This window comes from Polypterus senegalus, chromosome 4 (assembly GCF_016835505.1).
Source record: "Polypterus senegalus isolate Bchr_013 chromosome 4, ASM1683550v1, whole genome shotgun sequence".
Classification (NCBI taxonomy): domain Eukaryota; kingdom Metazoa; phylum Chordata; class Cladistia; order Polypteriformes; family Polypteridae; genus Polypterus; species Polypterus senegalus.
In genome coordinates, this window is record NC_053157.1 from 207,293,121 (window position 1) to 207,313,269 (window position 20,149).

The 20,149-nt window shown below is 38.6% G+C and overlaps 1 protein-coding gene across 8 annotated transcripts in view; it reads right to left on the reverse strand.

Annotated features, from left to right (window-relative positions):
- Positions 1 to 20,149, reverse strand: part of znf638 (zinc finger protein 638) — a 244,564-nt gene that overhangs the window by 32,745 nt on the left and 191,670 nt on the right. For 7 of the 8 annotated variants that reach the window (XM_039751902.1, XM_039751905.1, XM_039751906.1 and 4 more), the window contains exons 18-19: positions 16,395 to 17,697; positions 11,985 to 12,044 (exon numbers count right to left, since the gene is read on the reverse strand). In XM_039751902.1, the coding sequence (XP_039607836.1) occupies positions 11,985 to 12,044; positions 16,395 to 17,697 (1,363 nt within the window). The remainder of the gene's footprint in view (positions 1 to 11,984; positions 12,045 to 16,394; positions 17,698 to 20,149) is intronic. The other variant, XM_039751903.1, reaches the window with a different exon arrangement.

Sequence of the window (20,149 nt, forward strand, 5' to 3'; positions counted from 1 at the left end):
ACATATTGACATGCATACATCTTTCATTATTTACACTTCAGCATTCAGTTCATTTCCATTTATTGTATATAGAATTCTTCAACCTTTCTTAAATTGCTTCATTTTTAAAAAATGTAAAGCTCTCGCTTTAATGTGATAAAATATCTGACAAACTATTAATTACAACGTCACCTCTTCAATCTTTCAAGTGCCAAAATAAACAGAACAATTAGAGAAATAAGCTGATGGTTATTGTTTGAGCTCTAGTCAGTGTCACCCCTGGCGATTCCCACTTCAATGTATCCATGTGTTTCCAGGTTCTGCAAACGTCTAGTAGAATGGATTGTTTGAGCTTGGTGATGTATGTGTTTTATTTTGAATCTAGCAAAAATGCTAATCAGGAATTGAACACTAAAGCAGAATTGACAACAATGGCATTTAATGACTTTTTTAATTTAGTACTAGGGCTGTTGAGTCAATTCCAAAGTTAGGAAAACACAATGGTACTAAATTTCGTACTGTATTGGTAGCATCAAAGTCCATATTTTCCTCTTGCATGACTATAGTAGACACATTACTCTAGAAGGCAAAATAATAAATTAGAACATGAGTAAAAACTACAGAGGAAAATCACCAGCGCTGGCGATCAGACAGTGTAGAATCAAAACATGTTGAAAAGAAAAACTGATGCAGTAATGTCTGGAAATGCATAGTGTTTGAGATACTGGAGTTTCAAACAATTGCAGAAATCATGCTTTTTGTTATTGCCACTTTTATTCCATTATGGAGCTGATTAAAAAAAATAGACGTGTGTGCTTTGGGGGTAAAATTATGGGGCCAATCAGATTTGATTTATAATCATTTAAGCTGATGCGTCAAAGTATTAAGAGGAGACAAAATAAGATGAATCACTTTTAAATACCGAGTACTACACAGTCTTTAAAAATGAATGGAGGCTTTGTATTCACTTTCCTGATTGCATCAAGCACATATACACGCCAATTTAACCTCTTCATTTTTTTTAAACCGATTTTTTTGCATTCCAGGAGGGAACCATACATGAACCACTGCTATGCATAACAGACCATGTATACTGGCAGTTCCAACATCAGTTGCAGAAAGTAAAAACTGAAGCAAGATTCAAATGAAGTGGCCATTTGGGTTCTCAACACTGGCAAAGAAAGTTAATGCTACATTTGTTAATGCCAAAATAGCATTCATTTATTGTTTCAAAGAATGAAGCACTGCAATTATGCCAGTAAGCAAGACATTTATAAATACTAATATGCAAGTGCTAGATCTGTCATAGATTTGGTTGCATTAGTTTAACTACTAAAATGTTACTAATTTATTGAAAGCACACAAGTAATATATCTGACTTGAAAGGTAAGTTGGAAAAATAATGTAGTCTGTCAGTTACAGTAATTTATGAAATCTAAAGCACTGGGATTTTGTAACATTTGAAAATTAAATCAATTTGTATCATCTGTTAAATATTGCTCTTTAAAAAGTTTAACCAGATAATGATGCAAATATTAAATTTTACAATAGCAAACATTATAAACCTAACAGAGGGATTTGTCTGACAAGCCAGATTTTAAAAGTATGTTGTTACAAAAAAAGTTTTAAAGAGCTTTTTAATTTAAAATTATTCTGAATTATCTTTGAATTAATTCAACAGTACAGATTGTGAAAGAATATATGCTCAATTTATATTGTATTTATGTGGAGATAAGTATCTATCTAGTGTTTACATTCTGCACTGTTAAACTTTAAATCCTATCACTAGAAAAACATATGTTGCTGTTTAACAATAATAAACGGAGTTTCAAGTATGTAAAATAGTTTAATAAAAGTTTCTTTAAGTTAACCAAATTTGTATTTTTATAGGTACTTAAGTATATCATACTTCTAAAAAATTTCCACAGGCACCCATTAGAATGATGTTCTGTTTTTTGGTAGAAGAACATCTGTGAGTTGGACATGGAAGACATAGGATAGCAGTCTATATCAGCAGTTCCATGAATGAGGTGTGCTCATGGCGGAAAATTCAGAGGGCAAAAATAACGAAAGAAATTGACTTATGCAGAAGGAATACAAGTTATGCAAAGGCAATTAAAAGAGTGGACTCTGTTGCTACACAATATCAAGGGAAAGAAGATAGATTGAAATGTATGAAGGATGGAAAATTTTCAAATGAAACTGTGAATATGGGGAATGACAACAGTGATGTTATAAAAAGAAATGCTGAGAATTAAGAGCATCTTGGAATTTGACAGACTGTTACTGACAAGACAATTAATGATCTCTGTCAGCAATAAAGCAGACAAAATGTTTGCTAACTAAGGGAAGTCACCAGACATGACCTAACTCTTGGTGGCAGCAGTTTGAGATTCATTTATGGAGAATGGCAAGAGTGAGTGGAAGTTTTTCCAAGTTATAAAGAATCCAGAGAGTGTTAACTGGGTATTCAGGACTTAAATGTCAATTTCTGGATCAGCATTAGTGCTACTATAAGACCACCTTTTGTTAAATTAAAATATTGCAGCTTATTTTCTTCCAGTTATTGGTGTCAACCGTGGGATCAAACTGCTTATGACCTTTTTTTTTAGCGGCATGGGATCGAAGACTGCATTGTGAAAAGGAACAGCTGGCACAAAATAAGGCAGACATGCCTTTTCAAAAAATACCTCTTCTCACATGCATGAGAGAGGTCTGTCTGTAGGCCATTATCAGAGAGTTCTGAAACCAAATTGACAAGAGGTCTGGTAGGTTTTCAGTTTTTGCCCATAAATATATATTTGGCTCAAAGTGTGTCCTTGAGAGTGTTAGGAGCAGTTCTCCTGCACATATTCCAGTATTAAGAAAATCAAGGAGGAGCACTAATAAATTTAGGAGCGGTTCTAAGCTACCATTAATTCAGGGGCAATAGGCCAAAAACAAAGATTAGGTCAAAATGGTGAAAATAAGCACGGGTAAACTTAGTCCTGCTGCCCTGATGGCTAACAAATATGGGCCAAATGTCAATAAAAATAAATGGCACAGAAAGACTGCAGGATTAACACAGTGGAAGGTATTTTTAACTGGGAAAGATAAGAAAAAAATACAAGCAATATTATTCAAAGATAGAAAGGATCGGACTAAAGAAAGAGCATATAATGCATAGAAAGACAGACATGACAAATGAATTATGGCCAGTCTACCATCATAACAATAAATTGCAATTCAAAATGTAACCAGGATGATTATGTTGATGATGATTGGACACCTGGTCTACTACCTTCATATCATATAATAAAGGTATAATATACCTTATAATCAAAATCAGCATGCTGTAGCTGCCATCCCCGTCCCAGCAGAACCTTCCATTGCTAAGCTAGCAGTCACAGACAAGTTAATTCCACTACAAAAGATCATGATTTAGGACAGGAAGGAGAAGCAGCATTTATGCATTCAGAAAGGTTAAAAACCAGACACTTTCAAAGGAGTCTAGGAATTTTCCACTAAGGGGATTTCCTACTTGGAGAGTGGATAATGCTGGTGGGGATGTAGTGGTTGAAGTACAAAGGCCCTGGAGTCCTTTGGTCCTCTGGAAAAAAAATATAGGAACTGGGAAATCCAAAGAAAAAATGTAAGTGCATTTTTTAGAAGGCTTGGAAATTGTTATGCTGTCATATGGTCACAAGGTCAGCATAATGAGATATGGTAGAATTAATGATACCCATTCTAAAACGAGGTGTGTGGAATCACTTAAAAGCTAAATTAATAGCTAGATGATAACACAGAGTTAAGAAATGAGTTTTCAAATAATGAGCTCAGTGAACTGTCAGACAAATAGAAAGAAATTTACCCTATTAAGATTGACTGGAGTAAAACAAAAAGGTTGATTGAAAAAGCCTGAAGAACCACTTGATGTTTATTGGGAAAAGTTACGATATTTCTTGAAACAAAAAAAAAAACAACAACAAAAAACACTATGCTAACCAGGTTGTGAGACAGATAATATGCCTTTGTTTGTTAATATAATCACTGACTGATTCTAAAGGTGCAAGAGGCAATTAAACAGAACTGCACAGCACTATTACACTTTTACTGAGGCTCAGGCCAAGGCAGCAGCCATGCATTTTTTTTTAATGTGAATAAAGAAACTCAAGAGACTCAATTTTATGTTGGCCAAAGTAATAGAGGTCAAGGGTGTTTTAGACATCAAAGCCATAAATCAAGGCCCAGGCCAAAGCTTAAGTCATAATAATATTCGTATACCAACGGATGTCCGTTTTATCTATGGAGTAGTCACTGGAGAGGTGAATGTCCTAGAAATATAGAAAATAATCCAGGTACGAGTGAAATTAGAAAGGCCAAATGCACATAATACTGTGTCCTGAACCATAAAAATTAGACAGGTCAAGCAATTTGTGGATCTAAGTTCTACTGAGGATTGAATGTCATTTATTAGCCAGAATGCTTCAGCTGAACCTCAATTAACAGTACAGGGAAAAACCGTGCCCTTTCTAGTGGACATGGGTACAACAAAATCCAAAATTAAGGCAGCTGATTTTGACAATGTACCACTGTCAGATAAACATTTTGCAGTAATAGGGGTTGAAGGCACTCCAACCTCTACTTCAGATTTACATGTGCTGCAGGGACCATTAAAAGAAGCATGCCTTACTGCTTTCCATTGAAACACCCATCAAATCTATTAGGAAGGGATAGGATTTACAAATGGGGATGGTACTTTGAAAATATACCATGATGGCATCTATTTAGAAGCACCAGAGAGCTAGAATGATATAATTTTAGTGGGTTTAAAATTTCTGACATGTTAAGAGACACCCGAAGAGCAAAGTATGGAGAAGGCTTTAGACAATGCTCATTTGCCCCTTTCTTTTACCTCATCCCCTCTTCGCTCAAGTCCCTAAACAAGTCGAACTTTCAAAAACAATTCTTATTTGCTCATGAAACACTGGCATTTTCTCAGGCTGTTCTCGCTCAGGAACATAATTCTAGGCACCGTTCGATTGCTTATTTATTCTAAGGCTTTAAAATTCAGTGGCTGTAGTTATTTTGGCATGTCTTAGAGCTGTAGAAGCAGCACATTTGACTTTAGAGCAGGGGTGGGCAAACTACGGCCAGCAGACCACATCCGGCCCGTTGGTCTTTTTAATTTGGCCCGCTGAAGATTGGTACAAAATTGCCCAAATCATATCAATTATGACTGCATTCATTTGACCTTGTCCTGTAATGCTGGGCGTTCCACCAGGTGGCACATTAGGCGCAGTTATACATTGACTTGATTTTGCAGAGCCCGGGTTACTCTCTGTTATTACTCTGCTACTGCTCTGAACCCATCTGCAACAATGAGTGGGCCAAAGAAAAGAAAAGTCGACAGTGAATGTTTAATAAGGAATGGACAACTAAATACTTTTTCACTTAAGTCCGGTCAAAAGCTGTAAGTCTTATTTGCAAAGAAACCGTTGCGGTTTTAAAGGAATACAACATCAGCCGTCACTTTTCCACCAAGCATGCTAATTACGCTAACAACCAGTCAACGCAACAATGGACGGCTACCACTCAGAGGTTGGCAGCTAGTTTGCAGGCTTAACAAAACACCTTTATCTGACAAACTGCCATCCAAGAATCAAGCACGAAGGCAAGTTAAGTGCTGGCATTCAAATTAGCAAAGACCAGCAACTCTCCGAAGGGTAGTTTCTCAAAGAGTGAATGGTAGAGACAGCAGGTATCTTGTGCCCTGAGAGCAAGAACAAATTTGAAAAAACTAGCTTATCACGCAGGACAGTGACTCACTGTGTTGAGCTAATTGACGAAGACTTAGCTAGCAAGTTAAACAAAAAAGCGGAGTCACTTACATTATATTCCTTGGCACTGGACAAAAGTAATGACAAAGCACACCGTTGAGCTTTTAATTTTTATCAGAGGGATTAATGACAGTGTTGAGATAACAGAGGAGTTTTTGGCCATGGAATCCCTAAAGGGGATAACGAGGGGTGAGGACTTGTATGACAGCGTGTCGGGGGTCATCAATAGGCACAAGCTACCTTGGAGTAAGCTCGCCAACATTACCACAGATGCATCGCCAAATCTGACTGGAAAAAACATCGGGTTGCTGAAAAGAATCCAGGAGAAGGTGAAGGAGGACATCCCTGAGCAGGAGGTAATTTTCTTACACTGCCTAATCCACCAGGAAGCACTTTGTAAATCCGTATTGCAGCTTGACTACGTAGTGAGGCCAGTTGTAAAACTCGTTAACTTTATTCGAGCGAGGGGACTTCAGCATTGTCAGATTATTAAGTTTCTTGAAGAAATTGACGCTGATCACCAGGACTTACTTTCCTCAAACTTAACCAGCGGACATTGGAGTGGTAAAGCATGTCGACGAGTGTGGGAGCTCAAGCAGGAGATTCTCATTTTTAGAGCTACTTGAGAAAGCTGACGATTTTCCTGAGCAGAGTGACACAGATTGGCTTTGTGATTTAGCTTTTGCTGTGGACATATTGACACATATGAATGAGCTGAACGTGAAGCTACACGGGACCAGTTTGTGCATGAAATGTACACAAACGTCAGAGCCTTCAAAACCAAGCTAGCTTTATTCTCAAAGCAAATGTCAAACAACTCATTTGTTCATTTCCCCCAAACTGGCTACACCGAAAGAGGCCCCTCAACTTGTGAAAAAAATACAGGAAATCACTGGACAACCCGAATGGAGAATTCTGCCGCCGGTTCTCAGATTTTTGGAAAAATGTACAAGTCACTTCAGCTGGTGTCATATCCCTTCACACAGGACCCTGAAACGGTGCCACGAGAATTGCAGTTGAAACTGATTGACCTCCAGTGTGACACCGTCTTAAAGGAGAAGTTCAACTTTCTTAAACTAGATGAGTTTTATGCTTCAATAAGCGCAGCCAAATTTTCAAACATCCAGAAAATTGCACAGAGCATGCTGGTGTTGTTTGGCTCTACGTATGTGTGTGAACAGACTTTTAGTGTGATGAACACCAACAAAACACCCCACAGATCCAAGTTGAGCGATGAACACCTCAGATCTGTTCTGAGAATTGCCACAACAAAACACACACCAGACTTCGATGCACTGGCAAAAAAGGGTGATCAACAACACTGTTCCCACTAAAAGGGAATGGAATTATTAACACTGTAATGCCTTTTTAATGTTTGATATGTATGCATCCAGTGCTGGCCCAGCTCGTCTGTCAAATTGTAAAAATGAATGTGGCACCCGAGCCAAAAGTTTGCCCACCCCTGCTTTAAAGGCTGCAGAGTCTTTACTGCTGGGGCATAATGTTGCTATCCTAGTTCCACATGCAGTGGCCACTATTTTGACTAAAGCAGAAAGTGAGCAAGTGATTTTTCACATTGCTATGCCTCGTGCAAATATCCAAAACACATCTGACTTGGAATTCTGACTTAGGGCTTTTAGTGGATGGCTTCTTCAGCTGTTCTGTGAATGGCAATATTCAGAGGGGTTATGCTCTATGTACAGAAATGGAGTGAAAAGGCTCAACTTCCAAACACCAGTTCATCACAGGGGGCAGAAATATCTGCTTTGACTACAGCTTGTTTACTCTCTATAAAGATTAAATCATTAATATTTATACCAACTCCGGCTATGGGCTCCTTGGAAGCATCATGTATTTTTAACATCCTCTGGCTCTCCTAATAGACACAGATTTCAATTTGCTTGATGCTTTGCAGTTGCCATCAGCACTAGCTGGGATAAAATGTCAGGCACATACTAAAGGCAATGACAGAGAGTAGAGGAAATGCTTTAGCTGACTTGCACACCAAACAGGCTACAGTGACAGGTCCTTCAGTACTCCATTGTCCCCTCTCAATCTCTACAAGTAGACCTCATTCAGTTACTTAACATGCAAACTCAAGTTAGGCAGAAGGGCAGGTCTGGATAACGGCCAGATATGCACCCAACGCCAAGGGTTTGTGGCGTTCCAAAGATGGTTGCCTTGTAGCCAAACAGTCTCTTTAGCCTTGGTTGGCCCATATTTCTCATGGTTCATCTCGCGTGTCAAAGGGGGGATGCTTTCCCTTATTAACCAAAAGTTGTACTCAGTGTAGGATATGCCAACTACACAACAGGGTGAAATAAAAACCTGCCTGGCTGGTGCTTTTCCACAACGCTCTGGGCCTTCTGTAAATTTATAAATTAAATTTTTTTTTACAATTAACCAAAATAAAGGCTTTTGAATATGTATTAGTAATTACTGTATTTACTCCTGTACCACATGCCCTCGTGTAAGACGTGCACCCTAATTTTTACAAAGAAAATTGGGAAAAAAATCTTCTGCCCCGTGTACGACACGCATTGTGATTGTATAGGAAGCAAGTGAGGTTGAAGTAAGACACAGACGTAAATAACTGTAATGGAGAATAATTATGTCTCGTTTAATTCTTTCTGCACATGATACAGTATATTGTACTAACTGTAAGCAGTACCCCTACTGCAGAACGTTCAGGGTTTGTCACACCATGCTGCGACAGGTGGGAATGACAAATAGCCCTGTGAAATGAGAAAAATAAGAACCGTATAGAGACAATCGGTAAAGGACTGTAACGGCAAGTGGAAAATTGTGCTCACCAGAATATTCCAGTTTAATCATCATCTTCCAATTCGCCACCGCTACTGACGTCCCATACGGTGTCGTCTTCGCTTACCCATAAGGTGTCGTCTTCGCTTCCATCGATGCTGTTGGATTTGCTGCACTTTTTGAAGCTTTTCACAACCAAATCCTCTGGAATAAGCTTCCAAGCAGTGATGATCCAGGCACACATCTGTGCCAATGTTGGGGCTTTCATTTTGCCAGTTGGCGTTGTTTCGTGTACCGCTGTTGCAGCCCAATCGGTATACATTCTAAACGGTCGATTAATGCAGACATCTAGAGGTTGGAGGAGCGAAGTCATGCCTCCAGGAATTACCACTTGATCTGTTTTCCCATCTTTCAGTTTTTCTTTAACACCTTTAGTTAAATGGCCATGAAAGCTGTCCATGACTAACATGTTTGGCATTTTCAGGAGACTGCCCGGCCAACATTGCCACACACATTTCAGCCAATCGATTACGAGATCATTATCCATCCAACCCTTTTGTTGAGCTCTGACAATGAATTTCCCAGAAGGAAACTTCTCATTTTTTGGCAAGGTCTTCCTTTTAAATATTACGTACGGCGGTAGTTTCTTTCCATCCACAAGAATTGTCAACATCACGGTACACCGCTGCTTCTCTCTGCCTCCAGTGTGTACTCTTGTCTCCGACTGCATTAACAGTAGTGTTTGAGGGGTTCTCAAAATAAACTGGCGTTTGATCAGCATTACCGATCTGCCCCATTAAATACATTTTCTGCTGCCTCAACTGAATAATGTATTTTTGGAAAGTTAGTAGCTTTTCTTCATATGCGTCTGGTAGACGCTGCAAAATGTTCGTGCGGCATCTTATTGATAAGCCATTCCTTCTCATGAAGCATGTTACCCATCCGCGGCTTGCTTTGAACTGAGTGATTGGTATTCCACGTTCTTTCGCTATATCACGAGCTTTCACCTGAATCATTTCCGTGGACATTGCATATCCAAGCGGACGTCTGCCTTGAACGTAATCAGTGAATGCAACTTCAACTTGTGGGAACTGGGCACGTTTTCCGCGAAATGCCCGTCTGTTTATGTTGTAAGTTTTTCTTTCTTCTGTTGCCAATGTTGAACACATGACTCTGGAACATCGTACATGCGACCTGCTGCCCAATTTCCTATTTTCTTTGCTTCCAAAATCACTTTTAGTTTCTCGCTCGCCGTGAAGGAGCGTAAACGCTTGCTACTATCCATGCTGAATGACAATGCCAAACTATCGTATTCCTCGTGTATGATGCGCACCATTTCCTCGTGTATGACTCGCACCCGATTTTCTAATGCTCATTTTCGGGAAAAAATGTATGCATGGTACATGAGTAAATACGGTATTTATTTCAGGGCAGCACGGTGGGTAGTGCTGCTGCCTGGCAGTTAGGAGACCTGGGTCCAATTCCTGGGTCCTCCCTGCGTGGAGTTTGCAGGTTCTCCTAGTGTCTGTTTGGGTTTCCTCCTACAGTCCAAAGACATGCAGGTTAGGTGCATTGGCAATCCTAAATTGTCCCTAGTGTGTGCTTGGTGTGTGGGTGTGCCCTGCAGTGGGGCTGGCGCCCTGCCCTGGCTGGGATTGGCTCCAGCAGACTTCTGTGACCCTGTGTTAGGTTATAGCGAGTTGGAAAATGACTGACTGATTTGTTTTCTAAATTGATAGCAGCTTTTCCCTTTAGGAAGGCGGATTCAACAGCTGTAGCCAAGCATCAATTAAAAGACTTAATTAATACCTCACATTAGAATACCGTGTACACCGGCCAGTGACAGAGGAACTCGCTTTGTAAATAAAGTAATCCATGGCATTTGTAAAGCAGTCAGGATTTGACAACTTCTGTATTGTTCTTGTCATCCTGAATCAGCTGGACAAGTTGAAAGAATTAATAACACTATCAAAAATAAACTTGCTAAAATATGGCCAAAAACTTGCTTAAAATAACCTGATGCTTTACCTTTAGTACTTATGTCTATAAAGATGACACTGTCATAAAACATGACAACTCATGAAACTGTAACTGGAAGACCAATGCAACAACCTGCAGCTGCTCCTATGACTTGCAAACAAATGGATACACATTTTCTGACTGAAATGCATGCATGCTTCTTGTATTGCCTCAACGCATTCTCTCAGTTCTGCTTCTCTCTCTCAGGTTGAATCTGCATTGCCACCTGCTTTGATGAACCAGCTCACTCCTTTCATCCAGGAGACGGTGTTTAATAAATTGCGCCAAAAAAGAAGGCAGGCCTTGGCACCACATTGGAAGGGCCCTCTACAAGAGCTGCTCACTACTTCTACGGCTATACAATGTGAAAAACGATTGCACATCCCACTGTCAACTTATACCACCACAAAACAAGGACTCCTCATTCTAAGCCTCCCGATTGCCTGTAGCTTCCAGATCTGTGGGGCAATTTCACAGGCTTATTTGGACTCGGAAGAAGATTACAGCTGCCTGATATCACATACAAGTTCCTGAATTTCACTAATATCTTTCATTTCACTTTTCTTGCATAGTCACAATAAAAGACCTCTCGCATACCCTCACTCCAGATAAGCATGAACACACCCATGGTGCATATGGTATAAATATTTATTTGGCCTTTTCTCTTATTTGGGCCTCCAACATTTGACTACTCATGTTGGGCTTGAACTGGCTTTCCACATTCAGTCAGTACTGGTAACTCCATGTTTAAATTTTAATGTTTAGTATTGATTTTAAGCAATGTTTTTTTTTCCAGTTAGTGGAGCGATAATGTCAAGAGAATACATTTGGAATATTCACATAGTAATAAACCAGGTAACCCATGCAGATCTCACCCTTTATGCTGAAAGCAACCATATCAAGATTATGCATTTATTTCCATTTGTTGTTAAAGAGGGCAAAATCTCATGTCTATCACACATTCAAATTCAAGCACTATATATTGTATTTTGGTATTTATTAATGTCAATACTAGTTTACTTAAATGATAGTTGAATACCTACTTTATGGGTATACCACTTTTTTAAAGCTGTGACTATTAGCAATTATATTTTATATTCCATTACAAAAAAAGGCATAACATAGTTCACTTAAATAATGGAGGTACTTATAATAAAAAGCTGTTGAATGGGATTTCTGCTTTTGCATTTTGATACAAAATATATTTCCTTTGATCCTAATACTGATCTGCAACGAACAGGGTAAGAACCAGTTAAGTAAGGAAAACACAGCCATGACTACTCATCCAAGTTCAAGGTAACAGATATAGGCTTAAACACTGACATTTTAGCTTGTGCAAGCCTGTCTAAATTAAGATTTTACATCTAACATCCACCGCCAAAATTAAAAAGTAAGTAGTCTTACTTGTTTTTCATCTGATGGCTTTACACTGTTCCTTGAAGATCTAGTGGTTCTCACAGAACACTGCAAAATATGAAATGTTTTTCAAAAAGAGCAACTTAAATGGAATTCAACTGTCCAACTGGTAAAAATCCCAAGGCTTGGGGTTATCACAGAAATAAGTGGGTTTGAGAATGTTATGTTAAGGAGATTGCAAATACAGGGTGAGTCAAAATTGTTAACATTTGAATGGCGGAAAAAGTTTATTCACAAAACATACTTTACATGCGCAAGATGATTAATAGGAATGTCCACCTGTTCACCATTATGTTCAATACATATACCATATGTGGTACATAAATTGTCCACAAAAATTGTAAGAATATACATAGCAGTACCATTGGTGTTAAATTTTGACTCGCCTTGTATACAGAATGATTAAATATATACTAATTGCTCTGTTTATTATTGCATACCACTAAACAAGATTAACTCAAGCAATGTGTGTAACCTTAATTTAACCTTCCTCTGAAGACGCAAAACTTTTAAGCCTACACATTACAGTACAAAATCTCATTTCAATAACTAATGGCTGGTTAGACAATGGGAATAAAACTGTCTAAGTTTACTTACATTATTAACATTTTCCCAAAACAGAGTAGCGGTTGTGTGTACAGTAGAATAAGTATTCTTAAGACTCTATATACACACACACACACAGTTAGGTCCTTAAGTATTTAGACAATGACCTAATTCTCAATTTTGGCTCTGTACACCACCACAATGGATTTGAAATAAAGCAATCATTACGTGATTGAAGGGAAGAATTTCAGCTTTATTTCAAGGGGTTTTACAAAATGTACTGCATAAGCCGTTTAGGAATGACCTATTTCTGCATAGCCCCTCCATTTCTTGGGACTCAAAAGTATTTGGACAAACAATCATAATGATCATTTTCAATATTTAGTTGAAAATCCTTTACAGTCAATGGCTGCCTGTAGTCTGAACCCGTGGTCATCTTCAAGTGCTGGGTTTCAACTCTAGTGATGCTTTGCCAGGCCTCAACTGCAGCAGTCTTCAATGTCTGCTTGTCTGATGGATTTTTTTGCCATCAGCTTTGTCTTAAGTAACACGCAAGTCCAATTGTGTTGAGGTCAGTTTACTGACTTGGCCTTTGAAGAATATTCCACTACTTTATGCTGAAAAGCACTTGGTTTGCGTTCACTGTATTTTTGGCTCATTGCCAATCTCTACCATGCCACGTTGCTCTATCAGTTTTCAATCTGAGCAGACAGTACAGCCTTATACACTTGAGAATTCATACCGTTACTTCTTCCAGCAGTCATATATCATCAACAAACACCAGGGACTGACTATCATTCGCAGCAGTGCATGAGCAAACCATAAAACTACTTCCACAATGTTTCACAGAGAATGTGGTATACATCAGATTATGAGCCTTTTCTTCTCCATACTTTTCTCTTTCTAACATTCAGGAATATATTGATCTTCATTTCTTTTGTCTGGACAGGAACATTTAAAAATGTTTTCTGACCAAGTCTAACCTGTCTTTCTTATGCTTGGGGTTTACCAGTAGTTTGCACTCTTGATTGTAGACTTTGGCAATGATAGGTCTACTTCCAGGAGGAGTGATCTTGGTTTAGCTAAATATTGTGAAGGGATTCTTCTTCATCAAGGACATAATTTTGCTATCATCCAGAACAGTTTCTTTCTGAGGTTTTCCACAGCTTCTGGTGTTGCCAAATTCACAAGAGTCTTCCTTCTTTTTAAGAACGTACCAAATGGTGGATCTGACTACTCCTCGTTATTTCTGCTCTCTCTAAAGGGCTTGTGTTGTTTTCTCAGCTAAATGATGGACAGTCTTTACTTGCATGGACAGCTCTTTGGACCTCATATCGAGAGTTCACAGTGGCAGCTTTCAAATACAAATTCCACACTTGGAATCAATTCCAGACTTTTTACATGCTTAATAATTAATGAAATAATAAGGGAGCTGCTCAAAACTGGCTATGGATCAGCTTCTCAGTCTAATGTTTAAATATTTGAGTCCCTGGAAATGGGGGACTATGCAGAGAAATAGCTGTCATTGCTAAACAGCTCAAACAATATTTTTGGTAAACCCCTTAAAGCTTAAAGTCTATATTTCAATCACATAATGATTACTTTATTTCAAACCCACCATATTGGTATACAGAGTCAAAATGATGAAAACTGTGTCACCACCAAATACTATGGATTAAAAAAAAAAAGCAGCAAACTTTTTTCCATAGATGTTACAAGTGAAAGGAATCACAATTTTAAGAAGCTGCATTATAAACGGAAAATAACTTTTTGAATACTGGCAGAATATTTTTTAGCGGATTAAATACAGAGGACATTCCATAAGACAGCAATGAATGTGGGGAGGGGACATCACCACATGTCAGCTGTATGCAGAGAGCATCCTGAAACCACAAACAAAAGCAGTCCTTTATTATTTTGCAAAACTAATTTTAGGATTGAAAAGATGAAAATGCATAGTAACATTAGAGTGTTTACTGTCTTAGTCAGCCTGCAATATACAACAAATGTTCCTGCAGTGTAAAGTCATTTCATGAAAAGTACGTCATGAAAACAAAACTGTACACTGAAGCTGCAGGTGATTCTTTTCAATTGACAGGGTTTTATACCACTGAGAAAATGACTGAAAGTATTCAACAGCTTGTTGAATACAAGTGAGTGATTGACTGTTCCAACAATTCTTCTGCCACAAAATTTTCAAGTGTTCAGTTTTACGAAATGGACATTATCCTTTGTAAATCAGAGGGCTATACTCCAGTACAAACAGATCTTGTCTAATGCAATCGCAATGAGGAATTTTATAAAACATAAGATGCTCACTATTATCTTATATATACTCGGGGCTCCCAACAAGTATAAAAGAGGTTGTGAAAATGGTCCTTACAATTGACGATAAGACTACAGTGTTAACATGCATTTTCAGGCCTCAACATTTCCTAACATGAAGACCCATTTAATGGTCCAAGTGTGACAATTCTTAATGCAGCTGTATGCACAGATCACTGGCTGTGGTCAACTAGATATGAGACTGTAAAGAATATAATTCACCTGAGAATAACCCTGATATTTTTCATAGAGTAAACAATGGGTGGGTTCTAAATAAGGTCTGAAAACAAAATTTGAGAATACAGTATTAATGTAGTATTTCAGTTCATTTTTGGTTACATATTTTTGAGTACACTGGAAAAAGGTCATGTACCAATTTGCAACAATCCTTTAAAATCATCTATTAACTAAAATATTCTCTACCAAAATTTAGATTGGGTTTATATTGTGGTAGAAGAGTGCTACGCACTTGTGTATAACAAAACTTTATAAATCAACACTGCTATAAAAAGTTACAGATTACCCTCTACACCATATATAAAGATGGACTACCAGAAAGTGTACCTAGACTACCAGGTTTGCAAAGCTTGAAATCCAGCAGATTACAATATGCGTTTACTATCTGTCAAATCCTGGAATGGACACCCTGGCTGACCTTCAGACAAAAATTTCCAAATGGACAACCATCACTGTAGCACTTCACCGATTTGGGTTTATGGCAAAGTCCACAGTAAAAGACACATTAATGCCCACCTAGAGTTTACAAAAAAAAAGGCACGTACAGTACTCTCAAACAGTAAGAAACAAGTTTCTCTGATGAAACCAAGAATAAACTGGCATTAAATTTTAAAGTGTTATGTCTGACAAAATAAAAGGAGACTGCTTCTTGATTAGATGGACACTACTGAAACAAATGAGATGTGTTTTACAAAATGTTTAGAAGATAACTACATATAAATGGACAGGGAGAGGAAAAATAGAGTCTGATTGCAATTTATGGGCTCTCTGTATATTCCTATAATCCCAGTCCTAGAGAAGCACAGTATGCATTTATTAACCTAAATGAAACAGCCCTTTTTTAAGCTAAACATAACACAATTAACGGGGTACTCAATAGTGGCAAAAAATATGTAAGATTTACTGGCAATTTGATAACAATGATTTTTACTTCTAAAAACTGCAAATGTCATTTTACTATAGGAGAGTCCTCAGCAAGCCTTTCTTAATAAAATACTGAGGTCTTAAAACAATGAGGCACCTTATGCTCAATAATAATTTAAAATATAAAAAAAAATTAGAATCTGAAATACCTATCCAAGTTGGTGTAGTTTAAAATCAAGGCACAAATTAAAGGATTGGGAGGTCCTGTACATTTTAAATAACTGACAGTTCAGCACCTCTGAAAGGTAAAATTGTCTTAAAATGTTAAGATGTTGCTTTGAATGGAAACCTATGGACCCCTACTCTAGCAAGTATTAATAACAAAATGGGGTGGGAAAGGACTTATTCAGCTACATTTCTGCTTACCTTGTGCTTTTCAATCCCAGAGCTGGATGCCCTTGAATCACATTCATTGTTAGTTGAGGTACCTTTGACATCTCTTCTGCGTTTACTTCTCAAAGGGCTGCTGCTCTCATGAGCTCTTCGGCCTCCAGTGGAACTGCCACTGCTGGAATGACTTGGGCTAACTCTGCTCTCTAGATCTGTTTTGGCAGTACTTGCCCGTGTGCATCTTGTTTTTTGTAACTTGTCTGTAGAGGTGGTCGGAGTACCATTCTTGGCAAGGAGATCAGGACTTGTAGCTTGTTTACATTCACCCTTGCGTATTGCTGGTTTGGACTTCTCAGCAGTGTTCTCTTTATAAGTGTCATCTACCAATAAACCTTCCTTAACCAGAGATTCACATTCTTTTTCTGCCGATGCAGGACCTACTATGCCTTCTTTCATGTCATCCGAGGTTTTGACTGCAGGTGATCTTGTAACATCACTGTTCAATAAGCTCTCATCATTGGTATTAGGTGTGGCAGTAGAAGATACTTGCCCATCTTTTGCCGACAGTAATGACATCTCCTCTGCTACACCATCCTCTTTTGACACTGTCTCAAAGACTTGATGAGATATGTCAGGCAAAATATTTGTAGTAGAAATGTCTGAACATCCAGATGACGAAGGTCTTGCAGCAATAACAGTCTGTGCATTTTCTGACAAAGATGAACCAACATCATTAACAGCTTCTTTGCCATCTTCTTCTAGTATGTTAATTGATTCTAGAGTTCTGTTCTCGGGTGACAAAGTTTGATCTCCTGTTGTCTGACTATTGTCCTGAGAATGGAGGGTAACTTTCTCATTTACATTCTTTGCACTGCCGACTGCTGCTGCCTCCTCCTCCTCCTCCTGTGTTGCATTTCTGGCATGTTCTTCATTTACCGTCTCTGGTAGAGAGACTTGAAGTTCTATTTCAGACATCTCTGCTTCAACTGGCTTTTCCTTCTGTGTGTCAGGAATATCTTCTGGATCAGCGCCACCACTGTTTACTGTAGTTGCCTTAAGCTCCAGCTTATCTGCAGGAAGTGTATCCTCTGATGAAGTGGTAAGATCAGTCTTTGTTGATTCTATTTCCTTGATGGGATGATCAGCAGGGATTGATTCATCTGTAATGTTGCTCTTTAATGTTTGCTGTTCAGATGCATCATCTTTAGCAGTTTCTTCAGAGGATTCAGATAGAGATTTTGCTTGGTCCTTCAGATTTGTAGATTTAATACCTCCACTGCCTTTATTAGACTTGCTGAGCTCACCAAGCTTCTTTTCAGATTTTTTAGCAATAGTGTTCCTGAAAGGAAAAACAGGCATGTTATAAATCTCTCTTATTTATAACATTGACATTTACAAATTGATTAAAGTTTGTGTGGGTCCTGGACAAGTAAATTAGAACTTAATTAATCAGTATTTACTTCCATGTTTAAAGCATTCATTCTTATTTTCAATCAAGTCACAAATGACCCAATATTATTTGTAAAAACCATAGGAAAAAAAACTATCAACATCACAATGTTTTGATCTCGGACATGTAAAAAAATGTGTCACCCGCGATGTTCATAAATTGCATCTTGCATTGAAAACTAAAGCCACTAGTAAGGAGATTCTTTATAACCATACAGGATGAGTGAAAAATGAAGTACCAGATTTCTCAAGGTCATTACATGAGGTAAAGGCAGCGGAGTGTGTTGGGGCGGGGGTCCTTCAATAGTAGTTTTTAGTGAGCAACATGCCTTGGTCCAGTGTGCACCGTGCTTTGACTGTCAAAGCATTCTTTAAAAACAACAAATCCATTACTACTATGCAACACGCTTCAGTATTCCTCCTAATGGTGACAACCCAAATCAGAAAACAGTTCAATGAATGGCTAAATTTAGAAAGATGGGTAACAACATTGAAAAGAAAATCGCCAGGCCATCCTGAAAATATCCAAGCTGTAAGAGCATCAGTTTTGCAGTCTCCTAGATGTTCAGCACGCAAACATGCTTCTGCCTTAGGCATTACCAATACATCTTTGAGGAGGATTTCGCACGAGGGCCTTAATTTCCATCCATATAAAATGATGGTAGTGCAGGAACTCATTGAGAGAGACTTGGAGAGCCATAGAGAGTTGTTTGCAAACATTCTGCAAAACGTTCAAGATACCATTGTCATGTGCAGCAGCGAGGCACATTTCCATTAGAATGGTTGCATAAATAAAACTTTTGCTACGGAGCTGAAACCAACCCTCATGAACTTCAGAGACCCCTACACAGTGAGCACGTTATAGTTTGGTGTGCCATTGCAGAATTTGGCATTATAGGCCCTTATTTGCTTTATGAGAAGGGGGGAGCAACAGTCACCGTCACTTCAGAACATTACAATGAAATTCTAGAGAAGTTTTGTGGCCCCAACTGGAAGAAATGATGTGGATGTGGTGGCTGCCTGGTTTCAACAGAATGGAGCAGCAGCTCATATGGCACAGATTCATGGGAGATGTTTCTGGGGAAGCTGATCTCTCTGCGAGGTGGTTAGATGGTCTTCATGCTTGTCTGATCTCGCTCCATGCAATTTCTTCTTGTGGAGCTATCTCAAGTCGAAGGTATACACACACACACACACACACACACACACACACACTGACCTCAAAACCTTGAAGCCCTCAAGGACGCTATTCGCCACGAATATGAGAGGGAAGAGCATTCCAGAGTTGAGGAGCACTATAAGACGCTCAAGCTCCCATAGAATTGAGTTTGATGTGTGGTACAGAAAGAAGAGCTGCAGATAAAGATCTGAGTAAGCGAGAGGAGTGTAAATCTGGAGGAGATCAGTGAGGTAGAGAGGAGCAAGGCTGTGGAGTGCTTTAAATGTTAAGAGCAGTATTTTGTATTGTATTCTGTAATTAACATGGAGCCAGTAAAGTTGAGAGAGAGTAAGTGTAAGATGTTCAGTGGATTTAGAGCAAGTTATTATCCTGGCAGCAGAATTTTGAATAAGTTGTAAGCAAAGCGATGAATAAGTTTGTGGAATGCCAGATAGAACAGCGTTACAGTAATCTATATGTGAGGTGACTAGGGCATTAACCAATACTTCAGTACTGTGCTGGGTAAGAACAGGGCGAAGTATAGAAATGTTTCGGAGATGGAAGAAAGCAGTCCAAGAAATGGCACTTGTATTGAAAGAAAAAGAGTGAGTACTGTCAAGAACACCACCCAGGCTCTTAACTTGGGAAGAGATGTTTATGTTAATATTGTTGATTAAAATAAAAGAATGGTTAACCTTAGCAAGTGTAGATTTAGAGCCAATGAGGAGCACCTCACTTATTGCTGTTTAGTTGGAGAAAATTGTGAGTAATCCATGTCTTTAAGTCTTAGAGACATGCCATAAGGGCATCTGGAGGGAAAACAGAAGTGGATTAAGTGGATAGATATTGCTGTGTGTCATTAGCGTATCAATGAAACTTAATACCATGGTGCCGGAAGATATTACCTATTGTGAAGATAAAAATGAGAAAAAGAAGCGGCCCCAAAACAGAACCCTGCAGAACTCCCTGAGTAACGACTGCGTTCTCAGATTTGAAGCCCTTTATTTGAACAAATTGCTTCCCATCAGTGAGATAGGAAGAAAACCACTGGAGGACAAGGCCACAGACTCCAAAACTAGCTAGATGTTTCAAAAGTATCTGATGAGATATGGTATCAAATGCAGAGCGGAGGTCAAGAAGCACAAGAATTGATTAAATTCTCATGTCAGCTGCCCGGAGAAGA